The sequence below is a fragment of the Telopea speciosissima genome, chromosome 1 (genome assembly GCF_018873765.1).
Source record: "Telopea speciosissima isolate NSW1024214 ecotype Mountain lineage chromosome 1, Tspe_v1, whole genome shotgun sequence".
Classification (NCBI taxonomy): domain Eukaryota; kingdom Viridiplantae; phylum Streptophyta; class Magnoliopsida; order Proteales; family Proteaceae; genus Telopea; species Telopea speciosissima.
The window spans coordinates 59,748,794-59,774,789 of NC_057916.1; the positions used below are offsets into that span (position 1 = coordinate 59,748,794).

General features: G+C 38.5%; 3 protein-coding genes across 5 annotated transcripts in view; 2 read left to right on the forward strand and 1 right to left on the reverse strand.

The window, feature by feature from the left end:
• The window catches only part of LOC122669169 (SUPPRESSOR OF ABI3-5-like), a 28,754-nt gene extending 13,388 nt beyond the window's left edge, over positions 1–15,366 (reverse strand). The window contains exons 1-12 of one of the 3 annotated variants that reach the window (XM_043865868.1): positions 15,124–15,366; positions 14,883–14,923; positions 13,796–14,564; positions 12,862–12,933; positions 12,671–12,763; positions 12,472–12,551; positions 11,739–11,883; positions 10,095–10,182; positions 9,725–9,816; positions 9,574–9,642; positions 9,181–9,363; positions 6,546–6,735 (exon numbers count right to left, since the gene is read on the reverse strand). In XM_043865868.1, the coding sequence (XP_043721803.1) occupies positions 6,546–6,735; positions 9,181–9,363; positions 9,574–9,642; positions 9,725–9,816; positions 10,095–10,182; positions 11,739–11,883; positions 12,472–12,551; positions 12,671–12,763; positions 12,862–12,933; positions 13,796–14,564; positions 14,883–14,923; positions 15,124–15,171 (1,870 nt within the window). In that variant the 5' untranslated portion in view covers positions 15,172–15,366. Of the gene's footprint in view, positions 1–6,545; positions 6,736–9,180; positions 9,364–9,573; positions 9,643–9,724; positions 9,817–10,094; positions 10,183–11,738; positions 11,887–12,471; positions 12,552–12,670; positions 12,764–12,861; positions 12,934–13,795; positions 14,565–14,882; positions 14,924–15,123 lie in introns of all 3 variants that reach the window. The other 2 variants (XM_043865858.1, XM_043865876.1) reach the window with 2 other exon arrangements.
• Positions 15,367–18,481: 3,115 nt separating this feature from the next.
• On the forward strand, positions 18,482–19,294 carry LOC122651991 (protein FAR1-RELATED SEQUENCE 5-like). Its single transcript, XM_043845606.1, has one exon. It carries the CDS (start codon positions 18,482–18,484, stop codon positions 19,292–19,294), a length of 813 nt encoding a protein of 270 aa, XP_043701541.1.
• Positions 19,295–19,996: 702 nt separating this feature from the next.
• On the forward strand, positions 19,997–21,178 carry LOC122651999 (protein FAR1-RELATED SEQUENCE 12-like). Its single transcript, XM_043845618.1, has 3 exons — positions 19,997–20,860; positions 20,955–21,021; positions 21,159–21,178. The coding sequence occupies exons 1-3, from the start codon at positions 19,997–19,999 to the stop codon at positions 21,176–21,178; spliced, it is 951 nt and encodes a 316-aa protein (XP_043701553.1).
• The last annotated feature ends 4,818 nt before the right edge of the window (positions 21,179–25,996 follow it).

Genomic DNA, 25,996 nt, shown 5'->3' on the forward strand with positions numbered 1-25,996 from the left:
TTTTGTTCTTGAACTGGGGGGTTGACTTTTTTTCCTTTTGGAATTTGATTTTTTAACTATTTTTATTGGATTCAAATAGGGGGGTATTTGCTTATTTACTTAAATGATATTAGGCATAAATAAGACTGTTTGTCTTGGTTTCTAGAATAAGTATGTGTCTGTCCTGCTTTCTCACTAACTGAAACTCCTATTTGGACTTTGTTTTTGCAAAATCTAATAATGTCATTGTGTTTAAATGGCCTAAAATAGGCTGTATACCGATTTCCAGACCCAAAAGAGGTCTAAAACCCACCGAGATGGGCTTCCGAGTCGGGAAAAAAAAAAATGCACAAACTCTCCGAGATCTCGGCCAACTCGGTTTTTTGCTGGGCGAGATGGCTCCGAGACCCGAGTTTTTGAACTTTGCTCAAATAGAGCTGATTGGAGAGTAAGGATCCATGTAGCCGACCCATTTAGTTGGGATAATGCTCAGTTGTTGTTCTTGTATATATATCTCAGGTCATATTTTCCAGGTATGTTATCTTATAAATATAAATGTCGGCTTATAGAGGCTAAGCCGACAATAGTCATTTTAGGCCTGCCCCTACCTCCTTGAGCCCATCAAACTGAATCTAGTCACTCTTCCTTACCGGTGCATCCAAAGGTCTCCGTTGGACATGACCATACCACCTCAAGTGGCTCTCACGAAGCTTGAGATGCTGCTTTGACAACTGCTTTGACTTTTTCCTTCACTTATTTTCTATTCTTCTTCCTCTTACTTCTTTTACTTCTCTTATTTCTTTTACTGCCATAGCCTCTATCGGATCCATGTAGCCAACCCCATTTAGTTGGGATAAGGTTATGGTTGTTGTTGTACAGATATAAAACATAAAGGGGTAGAAGTGAGACAATAATAACATATAAGGGTACAAAAGAGAAACCATTGAAATTTGTAACATATGTAGGGCTAGATCATCAGGTTTTGGATCTGGGCATCTTGGTGCATAATTCTACAAACCCAGCTCAAGGCCCCTTCAATTGTGGACCACATAAGGGCCAATATTAATGCAATCTAAAATCCATATTATGGATCTCAAATGCATGCAGGCCCAATGATCAAATATGTAATTAGATCTAAGATAAAGGGAGTAACTCAATTGTTAAGGGAAGAAATCAGATCGATGGATGGGGAGGGAAGAAGGATGAGATCGATCTTCTTAGGAGGAAGAAGAGAGGAGAAGAGAACATAAGAAAAGAGAAAAAAATCATGCATGGGATACCAATCCCATATGCACTGCTCAACAGCATCAAAATTCTTTAAAAGCTCATATTCTTTACTCAAATCATCTCTAATTGATGTGGGGGGTGTATTACATATATAAAGACCTAAAATTTCTAATTTGATTCTTAAAAGGACTCCTAATCCCACTCACAGTCTCACACACTCAATAAAGTAAATAAACTCAAAACAGTACTCTATCTCGCTATTAAGCATTTTAATTTAACCCAAACACTTAGCTACTAATCCCATATACTCACTTTATCCTAACTTTATGGGCTTATAAATTAAACCTATTACAATAAAACCCAAGACCAGTGCTAGAGCCAGAGCAATCGCAGGCAGGGAGGGAACACAAAAATCTGAACTCCTGGAGCTGCAGCGATAGCTGCAAAAAGGACCCCATCTAACCTCTCGTCCTACCGTTGGGGGTTTGGGGGCCTCGGTTCCTGAGTGCTATTTAGCATGCTTACAGATCTGCTCTGATCTGCTTCGGCTGTCCCCGCTAGACTCTGCTCTTCTCAACGGTTCTCAGATCGGGCTGGAGGTGCTTTCCCACGCCATCCCTGATTACCTGGCTGGAGGTGCTCTCACTGAGATATCTCTGAGATCCCTCTCTCCATCCACAAAGTCAGTGTAGGCACTCTTTCTCCTCATCATCGATTCCCTGGAAGTGCTCTCAACAATTCTGAATCGCCATCAACAGGGGCCTGGAGTCCTTGGTTTAGCAAGGGACATTTATTATACTCTCTTTTTATTGTTCTAGTTACTATTCGTCTATTTATTTATGATATTGTTTTGGTGGATGAAACAAATGTTGAGATAAATGCAAAGTTGGATTTATGGAGATCAATCTTGGAGTCAAAAGGTCTTAAGATAAGTGGAACTAAAACAGAGGATATGTTGTGTAACTTCAGTAACAATAGGACTGAGAACGGAATAGTGAAAACTGAAGATAGGGAGTTATCACTTTGTGGTAACTTTAGATACCTAGGTTCAATCATGAATAAAGAAGGAAATAGAGGATGATGTTATACATAGAATTTGAATAGGGTGGATTAAATGGAGGGATGTAGCTGGAGCATAGTTGTCACGTCGTCACGGCGATCCAAGTCGGTGGAGGGGTGTCTAATCGATATATCAATATGTCGCCCACCAATCATGTCGACCATGTTTTATTTTTTATTTTCTCTATTTTTAATGTCATGTAGTATGCTATCATATATATCCTATAAGGCCTATAACATAAAAAATCAACATGAAAGTGTACTACTAATCTATGGTTTAATTCATGGAAGTGTAATATCCATTAGTGTCTATGAATTATGAAACCATGGATTAGCTCAAATAATTGATAGCAATAGTCTTGCTGATAATAAAGTTGAAAACTCAAATGATAGGCTAACCTGTTTACAGAGTGCCAGTGCTGCAATCAAATAGAATCTTCAATGGCTCAAGCTGCTACAAGAGGAGGAAAACAGCGGCAATTTGGAGGAGTTTTCTCCTTTGTTAGAAATATGATGATTCTGCAACTTTGGGACCAGGTTCTCAACCCCAGGTCCTGTTGATTCCAAGTGGTAGTCACCAGAAATAGCAACTAACAACTTAAAGAAAAGTCCCAGAAATTGCAGGTGGCGGTAGAGAGGAAATCAGCTTTGTTTGCAAAGCTCCAACTCACAGCAAGAGAGGTATTAGTATTACAGCTTAAGATTCTGGGGTTCAGGTCACCGAGTGCATGTGTATTACGAAGGAATGAGCGAGCTTAGTTCACAAGTCACAACCGTAGGGAACTGTTGTGAACCAGAACAGGGGATGGATAAAAGGAGAAACCAGAAAAGAAGAAGCAGAATGAAAGAAGAGAGGGAATTGTAGTGAAGCCTGCAACTCTGCAAGGCAAGAAGAAGAAAAAAGAAGGAAAAAAAAACCCCTCTGTCGAGTGTCGACTCTCTCCCTCTCTGTCTCTCTCTGCGTGTGTGTCGACTGTGAGAGACTGAGAATGGCCTTGCCACCTTGGCCTGTGTTACGTATTAAAAAAAAAAAAAAAAAGAGAAGAGGAGTCAACGGAAGTGAAGAAGATGACTCTCTCTCTCTCTCTCTCTCTCTCTTTGTCTCTCGCTGGAGGACTTGGAGAAGAAGACTAAGAAGGAAAACTGAAGAAAAAGAAGAACTACCAAATAAAAAATAAATAAACAATTACTTACCTGCTGGGAGAACTCGCTAGAGCTAGGAGAAATTGCCGGAGCCGACAAAGGAGGCCAATAGTTGCTGGACTGCTGGAGGGGTTCTAAGTCTCGCGTCTCTTTCTTCTAACGACTCTCTCCTCTGGTGGGGCTGAATTTTATAAAACAATTATACGACCAGCAATAATGTATGGGGCTGAATGTTGTGCGGTAAAGAAAACACATTTAAACAAACTTAAGGTGGCTGAAATGAGGATGTTGTGGTGGATCAATGATAAAACTAAAAAGATAAAATAAAGAATGGACAAGTTAGAGCAAACCCGGGCCCCCTATTTATGATAAATTGCGAGAAACTCATCACAGATGGTATGGACGTTTGTAGCAGAGGCCTTCAGATGCTCCAATACGAGACGTGATTTATTTCAAATTGAAGGAGCTAAAAGAGCTAGAGGTAGGCCTAAAATGACCATAGGAGAAATGGTGAGGAAAGACATGTATAGCTTAGGACTGGAATCTTGTATGGCTTTGAATAGAGCTGATTGAAGAAATAGGATCCATGTAGCCAACCCTTTTTAGTTGGGATAAGGCTGAGCGTAGTTCTAAAACTCGCCGAGATCTCGGTGAGATCTCAAAAAACTCGAGAATCTTGAGCTGTTCAAGACGAGATCTCTTATGAAATCTCAAATCGACATTGTTTCAAGAAACTCGACCGAAATCTCGCCAAAATGGTACAAACCACCTTATAAATAGGCAGCAACTTGACCCATTCTTTGAAATTTAAAGAAAACTTGACAGTTTTGTGGTTTTGGACCTAGAGAAGGGGAGAAAAGCTTAAATCTTTAAATTTTGCCGCATCATCACTCAATACAACTGGGGGTTTCCACATCACTACGAAGAGATCATTGTTGCTTACTGTGGAAGATTTGGCTACATTCAATTATTTCAGGTAAAGTTACTATTCCCAAAAACTATTTTTTGAAAAAACAAAAATATGACAAATATTTGTTGCATGGGGTAGATTTTATATATGTTAGACATCGTAGGCCTATCTAAGACCTCACGGTGACGAAATTAAGGGTTCTACATTTACTGCCAATAATGTCTCATAGTACTCAATGTGTAGAATAGACAATATTACATTAAGGGTTCGACGTTTACAACCAACCAGGGGTGCAAATCCAAAACACCAAATAGGGTGCTTTTTTTTACAATTTGAAGATTTAAATGTTTATAAAGCCTAAAGCAAGCTTCCCTTAAAGTTTCGGAGCCAACCTATGGCCATTTTCCCACCTAAACATCATACCCAAAAAAAAAATTTACAATAACTCACTAAGATCTCGAGATCTTGGTCGTCTCGACCTGGTCAAGACACCAAGTCAAGACAAGTTTCTGAACATTGAGGCTGAGTTGAGCATGATTCACCCTTAAAACAGATCCCCATGACCTTCAACAAAACCTAAACAACCCACCTAACCCCCCCCCCCCATACACTAAAGAAGCTAGTGCTAACAACAACACAACCTGACGCAGGAGCACTTCCATGGATCGGCCCGAACCTGTATGGGAATCCAGACGGAGATGAACCGAGTCCAATTGGGTTTTGGGTTCAGTAGGGTATTTTATTTAGTCATTTAATTAGAGTTATATTTGGATTTATCTTGTAATTTCCTATTTTAGTTTTAATAGGCTAATTAGTGGTAGAGTTTGATTTAGGATTTTATTTCAGTTTTGAAATCTATGTTAGAGTCAAGTTTTGTTTAGGCTCTCTCTCTCTAGTTTTAATAGGCTAATTAGTGGTAGAGTTTGATTTAGGATTTTAGTTCAGCTTTAAATTCCATGTTAGAGTCAAGTTTTGTTTAGGTTCTCTCTCTCTCTCTCTCTCTCTCTCTCTCTCTCTCTCTCTCTCTCTCTCTCTCTCTCTATATATATATATATATATAGAGAGAGAGAGAGAGAGAGAGACAGCCTAAACAAAACTTGACCCCCTACATAACTGAATCCCCTTCTTCGATCTCTATTCTTTCTCTTTTCAAAACTGGAATAAGCTTCTCCTCCTTGGGCTATTTAAACCCTAGATCCCCAAGCCCCAATATTCATTCTGTAGTAGAATGTCTAACCGAGATAGGAACTTACCTATGTTCTACCGCCTGGAGCACTTCAGAAATTTTATCTGGTGGTCTGAGTATTGTTCTCGCTGGACTATCATCTGGATTTCAAAGGGCTGGAGCAGATAGAGATTGTCCATCAGTATCGGCTTCATCAGAGTACTCTTGGAGGAGATCCACTCTTTGAAGGTTTCTGATCTTTCCGCCATGTCGCTCTATAGAGGTTGAAGACAACCTCGTTATTCTCCTTCCACGATTTACTCCAACCTTTTAAGTTTTTAACCCCCCATTTCCAATAATACCCCCACCTTAACCTTTTATTCATTTTTAGCTTTGTTTCGTTTATCTTCAAAGCATTTCCCCCATCATACATGCTATGCTATTCCACTTGCTGATTTTGTTTTTTTTGTTAAATTGACTTCCCTTAATTACAAATTTGCCATTCACATGATTGTTGGGAGTGGTCTATTATTCGGGTGGGCCCATAAGCGATCCAAACAGGATTTTGGAACCCCGAATCTGTATCACAACCCCCTCTCAAAAACCATCTCAGCAACTTCTACACTACTTGCCAGCTAAAATTGAAGAGAGATACAACCAAGTGAGACTATTTGATATAAAAACAGAATGCAAAACATATCCGATTTCCAATCTTTTCCTGAGCTCTACTCTTCTCTATGTGATGGCCACTTCAATGTCTTCTTCAATTGACGACCAAAACCATGGTTTAAGGTTGAACTGTTCTGAAGAATACATTCATGGATCAGCACAGCAGTCTTGGTACCAATAACTTCAAATTACTCTTACCAAATCAACATTTTCCATTGTGTAATTTCTAGTATTAAGATACTCTTGAAGAAAGTGAAATTCCAGCCACTTAAGAAGATAGCAACTATAGCTACAACTATTATATCTATGAGACTGAAGATGAGAAACCAGAGTCAAAGCATGATGGTTTGAGCTGAAAACTACTCCATAAATACAATTAAACAAGACACTGACCTGTATTCCCATCATAGTAGAACCCGGATGCGGCATCATAATAATAACCAGATCCTTCATCCCATACAAATCCAGTTTGGGGGGCTGAGCCATCCTTTTGACCTGCATCACTGTTTCCTTGCTCCTGCCCACCGGTGGATTGTTTATCATCTGGATTATATTCTTTAGGTGCCCATCCAACTGCATCATACTGGAAGGGGAAACAAAGGAAATTAAGATTATGTTTTGATCTTGGTAGTCGTACTAAGCATGTCCCACAGGGGGTGCTAACCAATGTAAAAGTAAAAATAAGAATGTGAAGTCTAGGATAAATGTGTTTATCTATTTGAAAAGACAGCACTAGGATGAAAACAAGGAATTGATACAGACAAAGTTGAAAGGAACAAGTGTGTGAGCACACACCGGTTGATCAACTAACCGTGGAGACATTTTTCTCCATGTAGTCGAAATAAAGCCAAGCACAATTACAAATTCAAGGCAACTTTGTTGCCTCAGTGATGCAGTTAAATCACCTAAATTGTCTTATTTTATTAGAAATAAGCCATGGATTGGGTTCTATACACGTTGGGCCTTTAGTCCAATGGGTTTTCATTGTAATGGGCCACTTTAATGGGCCTATAATGTGGGTAGAGGGCCTAGAGGCCAGGCATACGGGATTACTTAGTTAAGTGTCTTTATTTCTTTATTTTAATTGTTATTAAGTGTTTTAGACTTTTCGTCAGGCTGGATTAGGATTCTTCAAGTCCAGTCCTGTTTTGAATCAGTTACCTAGTCAATTTAGGTTACCTTATTAGTTAAGAAATGGGTTAGACCTTTCCTTTTTAGTGTAGGAGTCTGTTTTGGAGTTTTCCATATAAGTTTGTTAGGGGGCCTAACATTATACACGAATTTTAATTAATGGAAAATTGAAAAGCTATTGCTGCTCCCCTTCTCCATTGGTGAAGAATCCCTTGTGTTCAATCAAGGCCCCCTTGTGTGTGATCAAGGTTGAGATTGGTGTTACTTTGATCCAATCGAACCACCTTGCGGTGTGAAGCCCAGGTGTTTAATTTCTGTTTATTTTTATTCTTCCATAATCCTTCATCCATTAACAAGTACTGTTTCGGAATTTCCTGCACTTCCTACTTTAACTTGGAATTCATATGCAAGACTTTTTTTGCATGGATTCTGAGTAGGGCAATCCAACCATTAGAATCATTCCATATTTTGATCGTGTTCATCTACCCTAATTAGAGACTCGATTCCAGTTTGGTGCAATTCTGACCTGCTGATCTGTAGTTATTTGAGATTCATATTCTGTCTTTTGTCGTAAACAGAACTACTGTTAAATCGGTTTCTGGTTTTAGTAATTTGTTTTATGCTGAGATTTAAATCCTGGTTCCAGTGTTAGTCGGCATGTCCATCAAGGTCCAGATCGAATCGCATTGAGAAGCGTGTAAAGGAGGGGGACGTCTAGATCTCAATGTCATGGTAAAAGGCTGATCGTAGACCACTCTCTCCCGGTGGTCGAGCTGATTTACCTCTGGCACCCCTGTTGAGTTTTGGTCTTCTTGCTGGGCGCGCGCCTGGTCTTACAGAGCCTCACGACCAGACGCAGGTGATTTGTCTTTGTGCTGAGATGCGGTCTCTACAACAGTTCCATGTTCTGACATCTCCACATCAGCAGTTGTTCCTAGTTTGGGGCTCTGCTAAGACAAGCTCTTAACAAACCCTTACCGATCCGTAACTAGTTGATTGGAAGCTGGTGGTAATGACTCTGTCGCTAGTGATGATGCAGTTTTCACCCCTGCTAAGAGGTAAAAAAGAGGGTCGGGGGGATTAAATATGGATATGGTGGCGGAGATGCTGCTTTCTTCACCGCTGTTCCAGCATAAGCTGATGTTCCCACAATTGGTACTGCTTTCTCCTTCCCCCCGGAAAAGCAATTATATAACCTTTTCACCAGAAAGTCAAAGGCACCCATATTGGGTGACACAAGTAGTCTTTGCCTCGTCGCCCTCAGCGATTCGGACCTGATAGTAGCCTGACCGAAGATCTCACTTCGAAAAGTACCGTGCTCCTCCTAGCTGATTGAACAGATCCGCAATGCGAGGAGGCTTGATAAAGAATTGTACCTTTCGACATATAGATGGGAAAGTGAGTTGAACCCTTCGTTTGTATCACTAATATCCCACTGTTTATTTGTTGATCTGATTTGACAAATTACTGATATACCCTTTTCATGGTTCAGCTAGGATTACTCCCTAATTTCAGATCTGCCCATTAGATTGATCTGTAATTCTCAGCAACTGTTCTACTACTGATTTGATAAACTTGAATTTAGTTTGAACCTATTCTGACCATCTGATTTTGTGTTATCTGAAATCTCCCTAATCTGAACTATTTCTTTGATTACAGATCTTGTCTATTGGTACTGTTTTGAGTCTTCAACACTCAGTTTCTGGAGTTTACAGCCAAGGACAAATAAAACTTAGAAAATAGTCCAGGCATAAACATATACAAAGAAACTTGGGTCACCAGTAAGGAATGAGCAAATAAGCCACTTAAAATTTGAACCTAAAGTACTGAAAGAACCTTGGATGCTCTAGACATAAATGAAACTTAAAGAACTTAATATGGAGGAGGGGAAAAGAACCTGTTGTGCAAATGTTGCTGCCTCAATTGCAGCAGCAGCAGCAAGGCTGCTGGACTGTGAAGCCCCAGATGCGCCAAACCCTGGTCCATGTATGCTTTTTGCATATGCCACACGTAAGATTTGACCATACTTTTCAAGGGTTGTTCCATTTGTTGCTTCTAAAGCTTTGGTAGCATCCTCCACCTAACAGACGAGAAACTAATATAAGGAAGTGAAACAGATGGAACTCGAGTGCAATCAATGAAGCCTTATTCCAACCCTCTACCTAACAGGCAAGAAACTAAATAAGGGCATGAAATAGATGCAACTCAACGGCAATCAACAAAGAATCTCCCAACTACATGGGGTGAGCTACCTCATTTAGGTCAAAGAGCAGACAGTTAAGAGACCTACCGAATGGAAATGGACAAATGCAAATCCCCTAGAAACATGAGTAAATTTGTCCCTGACAAGACGAAGATCCTGTGGATACAACTTGGTAAGTACTGCAAGATCTCATAATAAGCAAGGTACATCAGTCAAACAACCAAAAAACATTTAATACCTTGATTGGAGCGTGTTTGGAGAACTCGTACCGAAGTATTTCTTCATCAGCATTTTCATCCAGCCCACGAACAACCAGAACATGAGTTGGACCTGGAGGAGTATCAAATTATTTAGTTTTAGTCAAACATTGAAATGGCACCGGGCACTCTATGTTCCTCTATTGGCATCTCTGGACCATCCCACTCTTCGGATATCCATTACACATCTTTTGATTTTCCATCATTCCCTTCTGATATTTAGGTTATAACTACACTACACTATTTGGATGCATTTTCAAGACATTAATCTTGTCAAGCAGACATTTAGAAATTCAGATTACAGAGGAAGACATATTGCTTTCATATTGGGACAATGGACTTATGGACTACCTGCCTCCGATCCTTTTCTTCCAAGTTCTGTGGGATTAGATGACGCTACACCTGCTTCTGGAGCATCATCAGTCCTCGGCTCGTTACACTGCATTTGCAAGACAATCAAACATAAAATACCTCAACATGGGAAAATCCAATCGGCAACAGTATAAAGTTTCATTCATATATAGCAAAAATTCAGATAACTTTACACCTATACAGAATGTTCAAAATATTACAAAAAAGTATAGGCTCAATAAAGACATATCTAGTTCATTAAAAAAAAAAAAAAGATGCATCAAGAACGACAAAATCAATCAAAATAGCAAATGCATAAGCTTTGATAATTGTGATGTAGCTTATATACCAATTATTCTTCAGTTGGAGCATGGAGCAAATTCCCACTTCAAAAGATCAATCAGCAAATCAAATCAACAAAAGTAGGACAACAGTAAAATCTAAACTGTCTAGCTACAAGAGCCACGATATAAAAACAGCTCAATATCAAATCAAAGCTATGCACTGCAATCTCTATCATTACAAGGATTACAACACAAGTCTGTTCACTCCATTCACTCAACAATTACCAATTACTAATGAGCTGATGCTTATTTTCCTTATTGCTCTCTAATCACTCCCCTGATGCTCACTCATAAAAAAACTAAGAGGGGAACACCTGAAATAAAATAAACCAAGTAACCAACACTGATTTGGGATAAGAGCATGGAACTATATACCAAGCTAATGAGAAGGTGATGCAGAGCATCCATCTGATCCAGCAGCCGGCCCCTCAAAAAGGAATGATCAGTACTTCTCCAAGAAGTACTCTAGAAAGGGAGGCCACCCCAAGTCCAAGACCAGACCCATCGCCTAGCCAGGCCTGGTTCAGATCCAGTCGATCTCACCCCAATTGTGGGCTCCTGGAGCATTCAAAATTCGGGCCAGCAGATTCTTTTTGTATCTTTTCATATTCCAAGGCAGCATTAAGTACCTTCCCATTATCAGTTTTCAATAACCTGATTGTAGTTTTCAATGTCTTAGGAACAGTTTTCAATATCTTGGGGACAGATTTCCATGTCTAGGAATTGTTATCTATGTTTGGGGAATTCCAAAGAGGTTAGGAATTCTAAGAGTTTCTTTAATGTTATTTTTCTGTACTCAAGACTTCCACCTCTATATAATGCAAATCCTGGCTGCTCTTTAAGGCACCCATCAAATTTTACAGCATCCAGAACTTTGTGAAAATCCTCTCTTTGAGAACTTATTTGTGAGAATCAAGTGTGCCTATGTGGGACTCCTATGTTTGGGCAACTAGGGGGACTCTAGGCTGCCACCTATCTATCTTCATCTTCAATTATCATCATCACCATCATCCTCATCATCTCATCATTCATTTTCATCACCATCACAGGCATTTTATTTTAGATCCGGATAATATTCTCTTCCAGAATTGGTCTTGGCGTGATAGCCTCCAAAGCTACACCAGAAAGATAGACGGCTTTCTTTTACTTGACACAAAAGAAGTTGGCCAATTTCAGTTATTTCTGCATCTCAGATATCCAACACAAATGAGCTAAGGTATTGCAAAAGGGACCTGGATTTTCGAAGCATTAAAAAAATAAGACAGAAACTCATTACAGTATGAGGAAGCTGGAAATAAACCTGGAAACAGGAAGTCCGCCGTGCAAAATTTACACAGCCACAAATAGTGCACATCCAATCAGATGGGGGTGCAATTTTGTGGCTTCGTGATTTCACTGCATTATCCTGTCCATAAGGAGGTCCACCTGCTCCAGTTGTCGGCTTGCTACTGTAGCACAAACCACTAATCAATGTCAAAAAAAAGAGATAATTCCAGGTAGACATACTTCATATGATGAGCTATGCACAAGAAGTGTTTCTGGTTGACCTTATCAGTAGTAAAACAGGGGAAAAAGAATGGCATCAATTATTCCAACTAAATCCTAAAACAGCAGTAACTGAATGAAAAATGGATCAGCTTGGCTGGTCACTTAAGTTATGGACCAGTTCTTTGAATGTCCAATAAGAAACATTCAATGGACGACAGAGAGAGAAAATAACAAGAAGCAGAGTTCACCTGAATGTAACACAGACAAGTTGAACCCCAAATCTGATAAATAAAGATATTTCTACGGTTGGGTAAGGCAAAAGGAAGAAAAAACTAGAAAGTAATAGGAGTTGACCCTTTCCCTTTTCATATGGCCCCAGGGTTGATACTAGACATAAAGAAGCCAATATCAAACCAGTAAAACAAGTGTCGAGCTTTATTTTAGTAAGTTAATCAATCAATAAAGAACATGAACCCTGCCTATAAAGTCTTGGTAACATCACTGCAAAAACTAGTGCTTCTCTAGTTCTCTGCAAGTTCAAGTACCTATACTCAAAAAAGAGCTTCCTGCCATCCACGACCAGACCATCATCTCCAATTCCATCCATCATCTTACACGCCTCTTCCTGTGCAGAAGAATTAGCCTTTTAATTTACAACTTAAAGAACACCACCAAACAATAAATATTGCACAAATGAATAAAACATTATTGTTTTTTCAAAGACGGAGTCACAAATTGCAGTACCACAGAAGGGAAATCAATAAAAGCAAATCCACGTGAGATGCCAGAATTCCTCTCTTTAATTACACGCACATGACTGATGGGTCTCCACTCGGCCTGACAAGAATAGCAATTGAGCATAAATGACAACAAACCAAATATGAAATAAACCCAAGTAAAGCGATATGGAAGATGAAATTTATGTAGAAGCATACAAGAATCTGATATAAATCCTCTTCAGTTGTCTTCTGCGACAAACCCTTCACTACAACAGTAGCTGATGGAGCCTACAATAAAAGACAAAAAAAAAAAAAAAGGGCAATCCAACTCAACCCTTTAAGCTACAAGGGGTCCAAGTACAATAAGGGGGAAATTTCTGTCAGTCTCCTAAACCTAACCTATTTTTATCCAAAATCCTCTAGAAAACACTTCTTTGATTCCCCTACTAAAGAAACTTTCACCTCTCATTCTCCCCTGGCTTTTTAAAATTCCCACATTACTCCTTAATGGAATATTTTCACTATTTTCAACTTGACCTTCAAATCTACCTCCTAAATACATATAAATATGATAACTACGTATTACATAATTAATAATTATTAATGCTACATTATCTCTTTAATGTTTATATTTCTTTCTTATATCCATATTGCCATCCTCAATCCAACAAGATGTGGTATTTAATGTATGTGATGTGGATTGACCAATTTTATAGCACATTTTCTATCTATGCATTAATTTAGATTTTAGCCCAAGTACATACTAAAATAATTTGATGCTTTAATTAGTCAACTAATTCGGTGAGAAAATTTAGGGAATATATGATTGATGGTGTCCATGTGAACGTCAAATTGGCATTAGAAGGATAATATATCATTAACAATTATGCACTATGTAGTTAGGTCATCTCAAAACGTACTTAGGAGGTAGATTGAAAAGTGAAGTGAAAAATAGTAAAATGTGCCATTGAGGGGTAATATGGGTATTTTAAAATGTCAGGGGCGAAGGAGAGGTGAAAGCTTCTTTAGTGGGGAACCAAAAAAGAAGTGTTCATGGGGAAGTTTGGGTAAATATAGGTTAAGTTTAGGGGACTGACAGAAATCTCCCCTTACAATAATTCAAGCCTACATGATCACATGTTAAGCATACCACCGATGAATGATCAAGGAGTCGCTTGTCATCACGATCCCTATGTTTTTCACCCCTCTCATGCTGATTGTCATCATAGCTGTCCTCCCGATGACTTCGACCATGGATGTGACTTTGAGGTGACCTTGATCTTGATCTAAGTTGATCATCATGCCCTTGAGATCGAGATCGCTCATGCCTCCTATGTGGACTCTGGTCTCTTTCGCGACTCCGCATTTCATGGTCACGATCACGAGAGTTTCGCTTCCTCCAACTGCTCTTTCTCCTACTACCTCTGTCATAATCAGAGTCATAACTATACCGACCCTTTTCATGGCTATCCTCCCTGCTTTTATGGGAAATACGAAGTCTATAATCATAATCATCAGCTGCAAATTCATCACGATCCCGTCTTCCAAACCTGGCAGGCCTATCAAACCCATAATCATGGTAACTATCTACATTGCGATAGCTGTCAACACCATGGTAACCATCCCGAAACTTGTTATCTCCCTGAAATCTATCAATCTCACGATACTTAGCAGCTTCACGAAAACCATCCATCTCATGGAAACCATCAATATATGGATTCTCAAGTCGCCTAGGTTCCCTAATAAGTGCATACTTTTCATCAAAACTTCTTTGTTGAGGCCAAGCACCAACAACAGATGGTGGAGGTGGATAATTATCCCTCTCAAGAAAGTCCCGATGGAAGGAGTCCCTTGGATAGATACTGTCCCTTGATAATCCCTCATCCAGAAATCTCCTATCATCATATGAACCACCAACCCTGCCAAAAACATTTAAGTAGAAGGGAAAACAAAAACACTGTGATGTAATAAATGTTTAGCACAACAACGATAAAAAATAAAAAAAATAGACCAAACGGCCACTCATCAATAACAAATATTTCAACAGCTAATAGAAAAGTTGACAGAGAGTGGGGAAAGGAATACAAGAGATCTGAGGAACAGAGCTACTGTATACACAATGGAATACCTACCAAAATGGCTAATATTAACGTTGATTAAGCTAACATTTTAAGTATATGCATCACCGAATAGCAACTACAATACCGGTGCCATGAGAAGCCTCAGTCAGCACTCACCGATAGTCTGGCTCATGCAGTGGACCATACCCCTCCGAAGCCTGTGATTCAAGAGAATAAGTGAAGTCAGAAACTAATAATCATGGTAGGGGTAGGCAAATCCATTCCATAATCTCACTGTTCCCACAGCTTTCTGTCATTGTCCTTTTAGGCTGAGATGCCAATAAAAATGGACAAACACATGAACCCTAATTTCTTGTATATGATCCCGGTATAGGTGATTAAAGGAAACCGCAATTACGCTGTTATTATCCCATCCTTGCTGCAGTATAAATCGTCCAGGATCCATTTCTCGTAAGCCTCAATGGAGTTAACCCCTGCAAAGCTCTGGGTGATCTTTCAGAAGTTTCGGTAGCAGGATTTGAAAAGCTTTCCCGTAACGAATGCAGAAACAGACCGAGTTACGCCAACATGAACCAAGAACAATATCTCACGACTTGGCCACCTTTTTTACTGGAGTCCTCAAAAATCAAAATTCCTCGTACAAACACAAAACTAAGAAAAGCTCTTGATAGTTGAAACCCATCGTGTGACCAAAAAAAGAAGGGGTGCCAACCCAAATACATCAAATAGAAAGGAAAAGGGCGAGCGATAGCAGCGCTTGAGCACTGCCATTATAAAGTAATGTTAGCAGTACTCCATTAATCGGAGCCGTTGAACTACCATCATCTAATCTGGAACATTCATTTTATTAAAGCTCATTACCTGTTCTTTACCCACATAGCCGGTGAACTTTTTATCTCTTTCAAACACGATCCCCCAAATCCCTTTCCCTTCCGCTGCTTCACCAAGCATTCAACATCTTTTTCACACACAATCCCCCAAATCCCTTACCCTTTCTCTGCTTCACCAATCTGAAAACCCTAATGGCATTGGATTTGCAAGAGACGTTGTCGTTATGAGCGTAAGGATCTGCAGTGCGACGAGCCACTCCTCTGCCGGAGTACCCATCGGAGAGACCCTGCTGTGAACCTCTCTCGCCTTGCCGGTCTATGCCGCGAACTAGAACCATTTTCTACGAATCTCTCTCGGTCTACCGGTGAGACCCTGCTGCGAATCTCTCTCGCCCTACGATGAGATTCGCTAACTTAATGAGTTTTTTTTTTTTCTTTACTCATTTTGATTATTTTTCCTATTCATACCTTGCATTTCATTGTCTCTTTCAACATTCTTGTTAGAGATCTTCTGATTGTATTAGTTTTCTTATTCTTTTTCTATAATTTATTCAGTTGTTCTTGGAATTTGCTCATAAACCCTATTTTGTGGTTTCACAGTCATTCCTATTATCTGTTCTATGTAGGGGTGTCAATTCCAGGCCCGGCTCGACAGGCCCAATCAAGCCTGCCCAGTTAAAGCCCGACCCGGACCGAATCGATTAGCCCAACAGGTTTAATAATAGGGCGGTCCCGGTGTGGGGTCCTAGCCCTTCGGGCGTCTGACCGGACCGACCGTTTTCAAGCCCGACCTAGCCCGCCTAGCTACAGTCCGACCTAGCCCGACCCTTTAAGCAAACCACCCTCCATTAATCCATTTAGCCCACCTAATAACCCTCTCTCTTTTCCTATTTAACTCCTTAAAATGATTAGCCCATTAAGCCCAAATTAATGAGCAATTCAATTGATGGGTTTCCTTAACTCAGAAAAATGTTTATATTCTTCTCCATTAAGCTTCTCATTTCATAGAATCAGAACTAGACATATACAAAAAGGGCTGGGGGTGTTCTTGCTCCAAAGAAAAAACAAATAGTAGGACGAACCCAGTACCGTCAATGATGATTGAGCTGATAAGCATAAGCACTTCATAAATTTGAGTTAATTATAATTACAAAAAGAAACAAATCAGTAAATAAAAACTAATAAACATAAGTTCTTTCTTTTTTTTGGTAGAAACTAATAAACATAAGTTCAGGAAAAGATTATGGTTTGAAAAATTGGGTTTGGATTTAGGTCTTGAATGTGTTTTGGTGGAAACCCATTTCTTTTCTCTTTATTTTTTCAAGTAGGAATTTAATTCTATAAAGGCCCGATTAAGACCCGGGTAAGGCCCGATGAAGAGTTAAACAAGCCCACAACCCGGTTAAGACCCGATTAAAGCCCGATTTTAGTACCTAATTAAAGACCGACACCGACCGAACCCCGATCGAGCCTGACATGGCCCGGACCGAATACTTAAATGGTCGAACACGGTGCAGCCTGCACAATTGGTGAGGCCCGGCTAGGCCCGACCGAGCCCGATCGATTGACACCCCTAGTTCTACGGTTCCATATTACCATCTCTGCATAAAGGATCTCCTTTCCATTCTTCATCTTTCTTGTTGGAGTTTCAATCCCCTCTTCGTTTGGGTTATGTAAATTTTCAATCCCCTAGCGTTTCATTGTCTAGACAATGAGATGTAGCATATGGTAAGTTGACCAGTTCTTTCAGATAAGATTAAGAAGATCTGATCCTCAAAGATACAAAGAAGACATCCTCTTAAAAAACATGTTTAAACATTTAAATAAGTCTCTTTTTTTCACCATCCAAAGCGTGCCATTGTAGAGAATTTTTCATCTTCTTTATGCACTAATAGGGGCAAACAGACCCCGACCAATGACGTGAGGACACGTGGACACTGACACAATCGGCAACGAAACAGATAACGACGATGACATCACTATCTTGTCGTACAAGGTAAGGGGACCCTAACCCCTATGCAACTAACCGACGGATAACCCCTATCTTCTGAAGATTGCTCATAAAGGGGGAGGAACAGTCCCACTTTGACGCAACCTCGGGAGACTCCCAGTGACAGTGAACTATGGAAGTCCAACCGCCTTGGAGGACTCCCCTACTATAAATAGTAGGCGAAGGGACCCAGGTAAGGCATCTCACCATTACTGACTTTGACTCTTTCATACTTCCTCTACTTACTGTTTTACCGGACTGACTTTGGCATCAGAGAGTCCCCCCTCGGAGTCTGCTCCGGGTCTCTTCAGTGCTCTTCTACCTTTTGCAGATCTCCACATCATTGAGCAAGATATCGGTGGCAACATGCACCATTTGATATGGGCTTGCCTTAATCTTCCTAAATCCTTTGATAAAAACCCACTATGTTCTGTAGGTGGTTGCACTAGGACAATCTTTGTTGGTTTATATGGACATTTTGGATGATGATATTAGGTAAGTAGCCCATCTAAGACTGCAACTCTTGCTGCATCGAAGCAAACTTGACAAAACCCAACAGAAGGAAACAATACAGAAATAGAAGCACTCGTTTCCATGATTTAAATTCTTGTTTTTCATGTCAATGAGGCCATAGTTTTTTTTTTTCTTCTTTTTTCCATAATGAAATTCAGGTTAGAAATATAGTTCATTTCCTGAAATTGTTTTATTTGAATATTTATAGCTTAGTTGTTGTAGTTTTTGATTTGTAGTTAACCTTATAGTTCTTATTCTGTTGTTAATTAGAATATATTAGTTTAAACTGCATTGAAAATAAGGAGTTTCTATTGTGAAACTTAGTAGTTCAACATTTTTTTTTCCTGAAAATATGTTATTCTCTTCATGTTTTTACAAATGGTAACATTCACATTGCAGGATAGGTACTTTGTAGTGTTGAAATGGACACTGATTGGTTAGAAGGTTTATATAATGCATTTATTAAGGGTGAAAACAATATAATGGATCAAAATGAAATTGATTCTAGTGATGTATTTAATGATGAGATGGATGGTGATAGCACCTCAAGTCAAGAAGAAAACGATAGTCATAATGGTAATACTAGTATGGAAGATGAAGAAAACAATTATTTCCAAAGTGATGAGAGTGACTCTTACAACATATCTTCTGAGAATGATTTAGTTGATGAGTTTAATGAGGAAGAAGGCTTGGAGGATTTGGGTTTGGATGGGGATGAAAACAGTTCACAAGTGAGAAGTATCATTAATGATTTGGAGCCTTTTGTTGGTATGCAATTCCAGGTTGATGATAAAGCATATAACCATTATAACAAATATGCAAACGAGATTGGTTTTTTAATCCGGAAATATAGGACTTTGCACTCAAGAGTTGATAATCATGTCATAGCAAGATACTATGTATGTTCAAATCAAGGTGAAAAATCTTCAAATGACAAAAAGAGGCGAATGGATTACAAGCCTCGTGCAGTAAAGAAAACTAATTGTAAAGCTTTAATGAGGATCAAGTTCAATAATGGGGTGTGGGCAGTGGATATGTATGAAAAAGAGCACAACCACCCATTAATGGATAAGAATGAGTCATTTAGACTTAGATCACACAAGAAAAATGATAGAGGTACAATTGAACTTATAAAACGGCTCCGTAAGTGCGGGTTAAGACAATCCCAAATAGTGACAATTCTAAGAGAATTTGCTGGTGGAACGCAACATGCTGGTGTACGTGATGATTTATAGAGGAATCTGTTGAGGTCCGAGAGAAGGCATTATGTAGGGGTTGATTGTCAACAAGCAATCAACTACTTGGACAATAAAAGGGCCTTAGATGCAGGATTCTTTTATGCAGTCCGTGTTAATGAAGACCAACAGTTAATAGGGATTTTTTGGGTGGATAGTTGTGCTCGGGAACAGTATAAGAATTTTGGTGACGTAATTGTATTTGACACAACTTACAAAAAAAAATAAGTATAAGTTCCCATTTGCTCCTTTCACTGGTGTTAATCACCACATGCAGTCTACGTTGTTTGGTTGTGGCCTAATAGTTGGTGAAACGAAAGAATCTTTTATATGGTTATTTAAAACATGACTTCAAGCTATGCATAATATCTACCCGAAGGCGATCTTGACAAATGAAGACCCGGGAATAATGAAAGCAATTAAGCAAGTCTTTCCATTGACTGTCCATCGGCTTTGTGGATAGCATTTGGAGAAGCATAGGATCAATCACATGAAGCCATTGTACAAGAGATATCCGGACTTGGAGGTAGTGTATAGAAGTTATATTAATGATTCTAAGACACCCCTTGAGTTTGAGGAGATGTGGGATAATATGATACGAAAATATAATTTGGAGCATCATAAGTGGCTTAAGAAGCAATTTAGAAATGCCAACATTGGGTGCCTTGTTATTATATTGACATCTTTTTTGCTGGTATGAGTATGACACAAAGAGGAGAGTCAATCAATAACTACTTCAAGGGCTTCTTTACACCATCAACCCCCATCAATGAATTTGTAACACAATATGAAGAGACTATTAAAAAACGACAAAATAAAGAAGCCAAGGCAGATGTCACTTGCATCACCTCAACCCCATCTTGTTCGACAGGTCATAAAATCGAGTATCAAGCAAGTAATGTTTATACGAAAAAGGTGTTTAAGGTTTTCTCAGTAGAGTGGTTTGCATGTTTTGGTCTTGAGGCAAGTCAATGCGATGATGAAATCACAGTTAAGAGGTACAAGGTTTGTTCAAGGGATGGGGATCGAGAGATACATGTGAACTATGTGTTGGACAACCAAGAGGATGAAATCACTATTTATGACTGTAAGATGTTTGAGCAGAAAGGGATGCTTTGCAAGCATATCCTTAAGATTCATGTGATAATGGACAAATCCCAAATTCCTCATCGTTATATTATGCTTAGATGGACCAAAGGTGCCCGTTATATTGAGTCTGGACTTGGCGAAGGCTCATCTGAACGACAACCCCAACAACTTATGTGGATTCTTCATGACATTGCCCACCAGTTAGCAAGTGAAGGATCTCTATCTCAAGAGAGGTATAATGTTGCTCATGGAGTGCTGAGTGATGGTCTACAAGAGGTGTTGAGATTGCAAGCAACCGTTAGCAATTTGACTGGCAATTTTGTTCTACAAGGGGGTCAATGTATATCTGATCCATTACAACCTTCTATTAACCGAGGGAGACAAAGGACATCTCGTTTTAGGTCAAAACTCGAAAGAAGGGTTTACCATTGTTCATTTTGCAATAGTACAAGGCACAATGTCACGAGATGTCCTATGGTAATGGTGTGTTTTGATTGAAATTGATTTCATAATTGAATGTTGTTGTTTATTAAGTGTAGAGTGTATCTTATTTATATAATATCTTTTATAGGTGAATGTGCTTACTGGAGATACCAATAGGCAACAATTGTGTCCGCCGATGCAATTATATTTGAATGGTAATACATTTTTTTCGGTTAACATGTTTTGTTTATATATATATATATATATATATATATATATATATATATATATATATATATATATATATATATATTTATCTTAGTAGCATAACAATCAATTGTTTGTGTTGCAGAACCTCCAAGTATTGAATAAGAGTACTATGATCCACTACTTGGTTGAATGGTAGTACATTGTTAATCATCTTTTCTAGATTTTGATAGAGATGGAGCTCCCCTTGAATGAAAGTACTCATTTTTTTTTTGTTCTCTTTGTATCAGCCGGACACTGAACTGGAAGATTGTTTCTGTTTTCAAAAGAAAAAGAAGAAGACGAAGAAGAAATGTAGAAGAGAGTAAATCAATACATCAAAAGTAAGAAACCTTTTTTTTTCCATCTTTCTTTGATGGAGAACAGAGGCATCCTATTGGAGGGTTAGCCATATTGTAGAAGAATAATTTATCCTCATTCTTCGATGTCATTGACTTGGGTGTTTTTTTATTCATTAGAGAAGTAATTGTATAACTGTGTATTCCTCGTTCTTTGATGTCATTGACTTAAACTTTTTATTTATCTTCAGTCTTTAGCATGTGAAACAGGGTCATGCTTCTCAAGATATGAAAATGGGTGTTGTAATGATATTAAATAAAATTTTGTAATTTTGATAGGTATATCTATGCCTGGTGATGATGAATTTCTAGAAGTAACCAAATCACCTTAGGAAATTGATGAGTGGATGACAACAGTGCCACCTCAAAGGAAAGTTATTGCTTCCATTATTGTTAACATCCTTGAATAGACATCCTATTTGTTTTGATCTATTTCTTGGGTACTGAAATACTATATGGTTTTCATTTTTTTTACTCAGCCAGGTATGACTATGCATTTAACAACTAGAGAAAGAAGACTGGGTGAGAAAGCACCCATGGAAGCCTTGGAATCGGGAAAAGGACTTAATGGCTGGTAGACAGAAGGTCAATCTTGATTAAAAAAGCATGGAACAAGGTTTGGCTTGACAAATCACCAAAAGGAATGGTTCAGCATGAGGCTCATAACCACACATCAACATTTCCTTGAGAACATTACTGCTTTCACCTGGAGACATCAGCTCAAGTGTTTCTTGTGCCCTCAATGAATCAGTTAAAATAGCATCCAGTTCTTTTACAACATGTTTTTAGTTTTCTAGAAAAATATGATCTCTCACACCAAGTGTTGACAAAAGAGTGATTAGCTGACGATTAAGGAAGCAAGGTTGATACTTGCTCCATGCCAGAACATCTAGTTTTATGTTTTTTTATTCATACTTACACATACCCTTCCTCAAAAAAAAAAAAAAAAAGAACCACAGTTTAGTAACCAAAAGAAAAAAAATGTAATTTGTCAATTACATTTTATTTGTCATAGTCACAATACAGTTGTCAAGTTTACTTTCGAATTCCTACGAATACTTAAAAAATATAAGTTAGCATTCATTTGGATTTATTTGCATTTTATTTGTATTTTTTTTTTACTGAATTGTATCCGCTAAGGGTTGCGCAAAAAAATCAGAGTACGAAGAAGTTTTCTTTCATAAACTGAGATTTTTGGGTTTTGGCAGTCTGTGTATTGAGTGTATCGGTTCGATATAGTTCTGTACATAAATATTTTTGTGTATCAGTTCTGTATTGTATCAACATGGCCAATCTCGACACATATCGGTCATATCATATCAAGATTTGACACTTTGGACCAAAGGCCCAACATGTATAGAACCTAACTCGAGGCTTATTTCTACTAAAATAAGCTCACTTCTTTGAATTATTTGCATCTTCCATTATAAAAATTGATTTAATCAATTTAAGCTCAGAAAACTTGGGATAATTTTTCAACTTCGACGCAAGTGGGGGGAAGAAAACTTTGAGACCAGGCAACTCCTGGTAATTTTCCCAATCATGATTTCAGGTTTTTGGGTTTAAAGCTTAGGGTTTTTCTATTTTCAATTTATTAAGGTACTAATTAGAAAAGGAAATTGAAGAATGTAAACTAAAACTTGAAGTAAATGTCAAGAGAACAGTTTCAAGAACTAGTAACCTGATTCAGGTATTCAATAAACTAGCATGGAAGGAATAGGGATAAGTATGTAGATGCCACACCCTCGATGCTAGAACTAGAATTAGAGTCAATCAGATTCTTGAACAAAGAGAATGATTGGAGTTGGCACCATCAGGAATTGTACAGAGCTAGCACCCCCCACATGAATATGAATCAAACCTCCTCCCCCTCCCCCCTTAAAAAAAAATGATTTGGACAGAGTTTATCACTGTAGCTTTGTCCATTATTTTGATTTTAGTTCCCGTTGAGTTCTATACATGAAGAAAGTAATGTAGTATATGAAGAAACCAACCTGAACCCTGCTTGGAGCAGTGGATTACTAACTGACATGAAGAAAGCAGCTTTCTTCATAAGACTCTGTCTAGCAAAGAACAAGATAAATAACTGAGTACTATATGAAGAATGAGAGATTAACGAATATGGTAAATCTTGTCGGTGTCCCTAGCTTATTTGATCCATCCAAAGCAAAAGATAGAGTAAGACATTGGTGAGAAATACCCTGGAGAGTTGTATTGTTGCATCACAAATGCAAAGGAAACCTTTGTGTAGCCTGCTCATCATGGGTAGTTCACCCTACCAGTTTTTGAGGTAATGAATTGTGGGTCACCAACTACATGAACCAAATCAAATAGCCCCAGCTAAATCATTGTAGATTGGATTTCCTACTGATCGCAGACATGACTAGAATATCCACATAAAATTCACTATTAGTGTAGGTACATCTATAAATTTTTAATTAATGATGACAAATTTATGGTGTCTGAAATCATACACACAGAACTCCAATTGTAAATGTAATATTACATCCAAATGTACTTGGTACCATAGCCCTTTAATCTCTCTTTATGTGAATAATCACTAAATAACTCCATAAAACTTCTACCAACCAGAATGACACTCCAACCCCTACCCGACCCGAACCCTTCCTTTAACAAAGACTAGCTCTATACCACTATCTCATTCATTAACAAGAAGCAAAATTAAACTGTTACCATATTAAAGATTAACAAGACTTTTTGAGCATATTAAAAAACTCTCAATGTATATCCAACAAAGTGATCCAATCATGAACATGGCTAAGCAACCATAACAAAAGGTAAATATTCATTAAACGTCATCAAAATTTTCAACTGTCATTGATACATGGACTCAAGTCACCCCCAAAAAAAATACATTGACTCAAACCATGTTGAAATCCTAAAAAATTATTATTATTATTATTTTTTTTGATGAAAGTGTAATCACACAAATCACACACCAATCCCAAAAGGGGTATACCGAATCCCTAAAAAATTATGTTGATGTCTATTGTAGAACCCAAAAAAATGACCACTTCAAACCAATAGAACCTGAACTACGAACCCCCAAAAAAAATCATTGAAAAATCAATAGAACTAGAACTAAAACTAACTATTGGATTCATCATCAGATGAGAGAACAATAACAGGAATATCATCATCAGCTAAGATGAAGATGGGATTCTCATGGGTATCTCCAACCCTGATGATGCCTTCAGTCGGTGGGGCTGGAATCTGCTCAGCAAGATGATTTTGCACGTAATTGCGCCACCTTCGGTATGCGGTTATCAATAGGAGAGATGGGGGCCTCCTCCCCCTCCCCCTCCACCTACCAAACTCCCGCTCCATTCATGCTTGACGACGAACACCCAATAGACTTCTAATTCTTGCCATTGATATGAGAAACAAATTAATCTATAAATTGGAGAACCAATAATTAGAAGAACGTATTTAAGAAATAACTAATGTGGTAAAAAAAAAAAAAGGAGGAGAAAAATCATAAATAAATTTAAAATTGATAACCACTAATTAGAAGAACAAACCAGTCTCTGTTTTAAGCCCAGAACTACAATGAAACACAACTCCATTTTGATATAATATTCCATGGTTAAAAAAAAAAACAAGAGATGAGGAGATGGCATATGTAACATTCCATGCCAACAAAATCAATCTTTGTTTCCGTATGTAACATTCCATGCCAACAAATCAGTCTCTATTTCTATATGTAACATTCCATAGTTAAAAAAAAAAACAAAAAAAAAGAAAAAGAAAAACTAATGAGATAACTTAGGAAATCGATAGATGAACTCCATTAAGACCCACATCCATAACTAAGGGAATCGACAGTTGAACTCCATTAAAGACAACTACTCAGGAGATAGCTTTAAGCAGAGGCCATTAAAGAGATAACTAGACAACTGCATAACTAAGGAAATCGACACCTTGATTTGGTTTTTAAAAAAAAAATAGATGAGATAACTAAGAAAATCGACAGATGAACTCCATTAAAGACAACTACTCACCAAGAAGTTTAAACTACTGCACAAGTGAATGAGGCTTGCAATGTTATGTATAGGCAGCAACAATGGTTTAAAGGGTGGGAAAAGCCATCCCCACTGTTGATGTTCCCACGCAATTACTCCCTGCTCTCCGTGGAATTCCACATCTCTCTCTCTCTCTCTCGTTCAACCAACATCAGTTTAAGGACTGCTCGCTCTCTCACTCAATTACACATCTCTCTCTCTCTCTCTCTCTCTCTCTCTCTCTCTCTCTCTCTCGTTGAACCGAAATCTATGAGAAGATCACCTGCAAATTTCTTTCCTAAAAAATAAAAAACAAATCTGTAAATCCTCTTAGCTATTCATCTTCACCGTTTTCGTGTAAGACTCTAAAAGGGCTGGGGAAATCTGTGAGAAGATCACCTGCAACTTCTCTTAGCTATTCATCTTCATCGTTTTCGTGTAAGACTCTAAAAGGGCTAGGGAGAGTACAGCTGCAACTCCACCTTTCAGCCTCTAAAAGGTATTGAGAGCTTTGGGGCATGTGTCTTGTAAGTCCACCTTTTCACTCTTTATCGTGCAAGAAC

Bases quoted from the DNA above. Each gene is read 5' to 3' on its own strand.
- LOC122651991 (XM_043845606.1), top strand. From the start codon at position 18,482: ATGGACACTGATTGGTTAGAAGGTTTATATAATGCATTTATTAAGGGT.
- LOC122651999 (XM_043845618.1), top strand. From the start codon at position 19,997: ATGACACAAAGAGGAGAGTCAATCAATAACTACTTCAAGGGCTTCTTT. The intron at 20,861-20,954 runs GTAATGGTGTGT...TATCTTTTATAG, and splicing joins ATGTCACGAGATGTCCTATG to GTGAATGTGCTTACTGGAGA. The intron at 21,022-21,158 runs GTAATACATTTT...TTTGTGTTGCAG, and splicing joins GATGCAATTATATTTGAATG to AACCTCCAAGTATTGAATAA.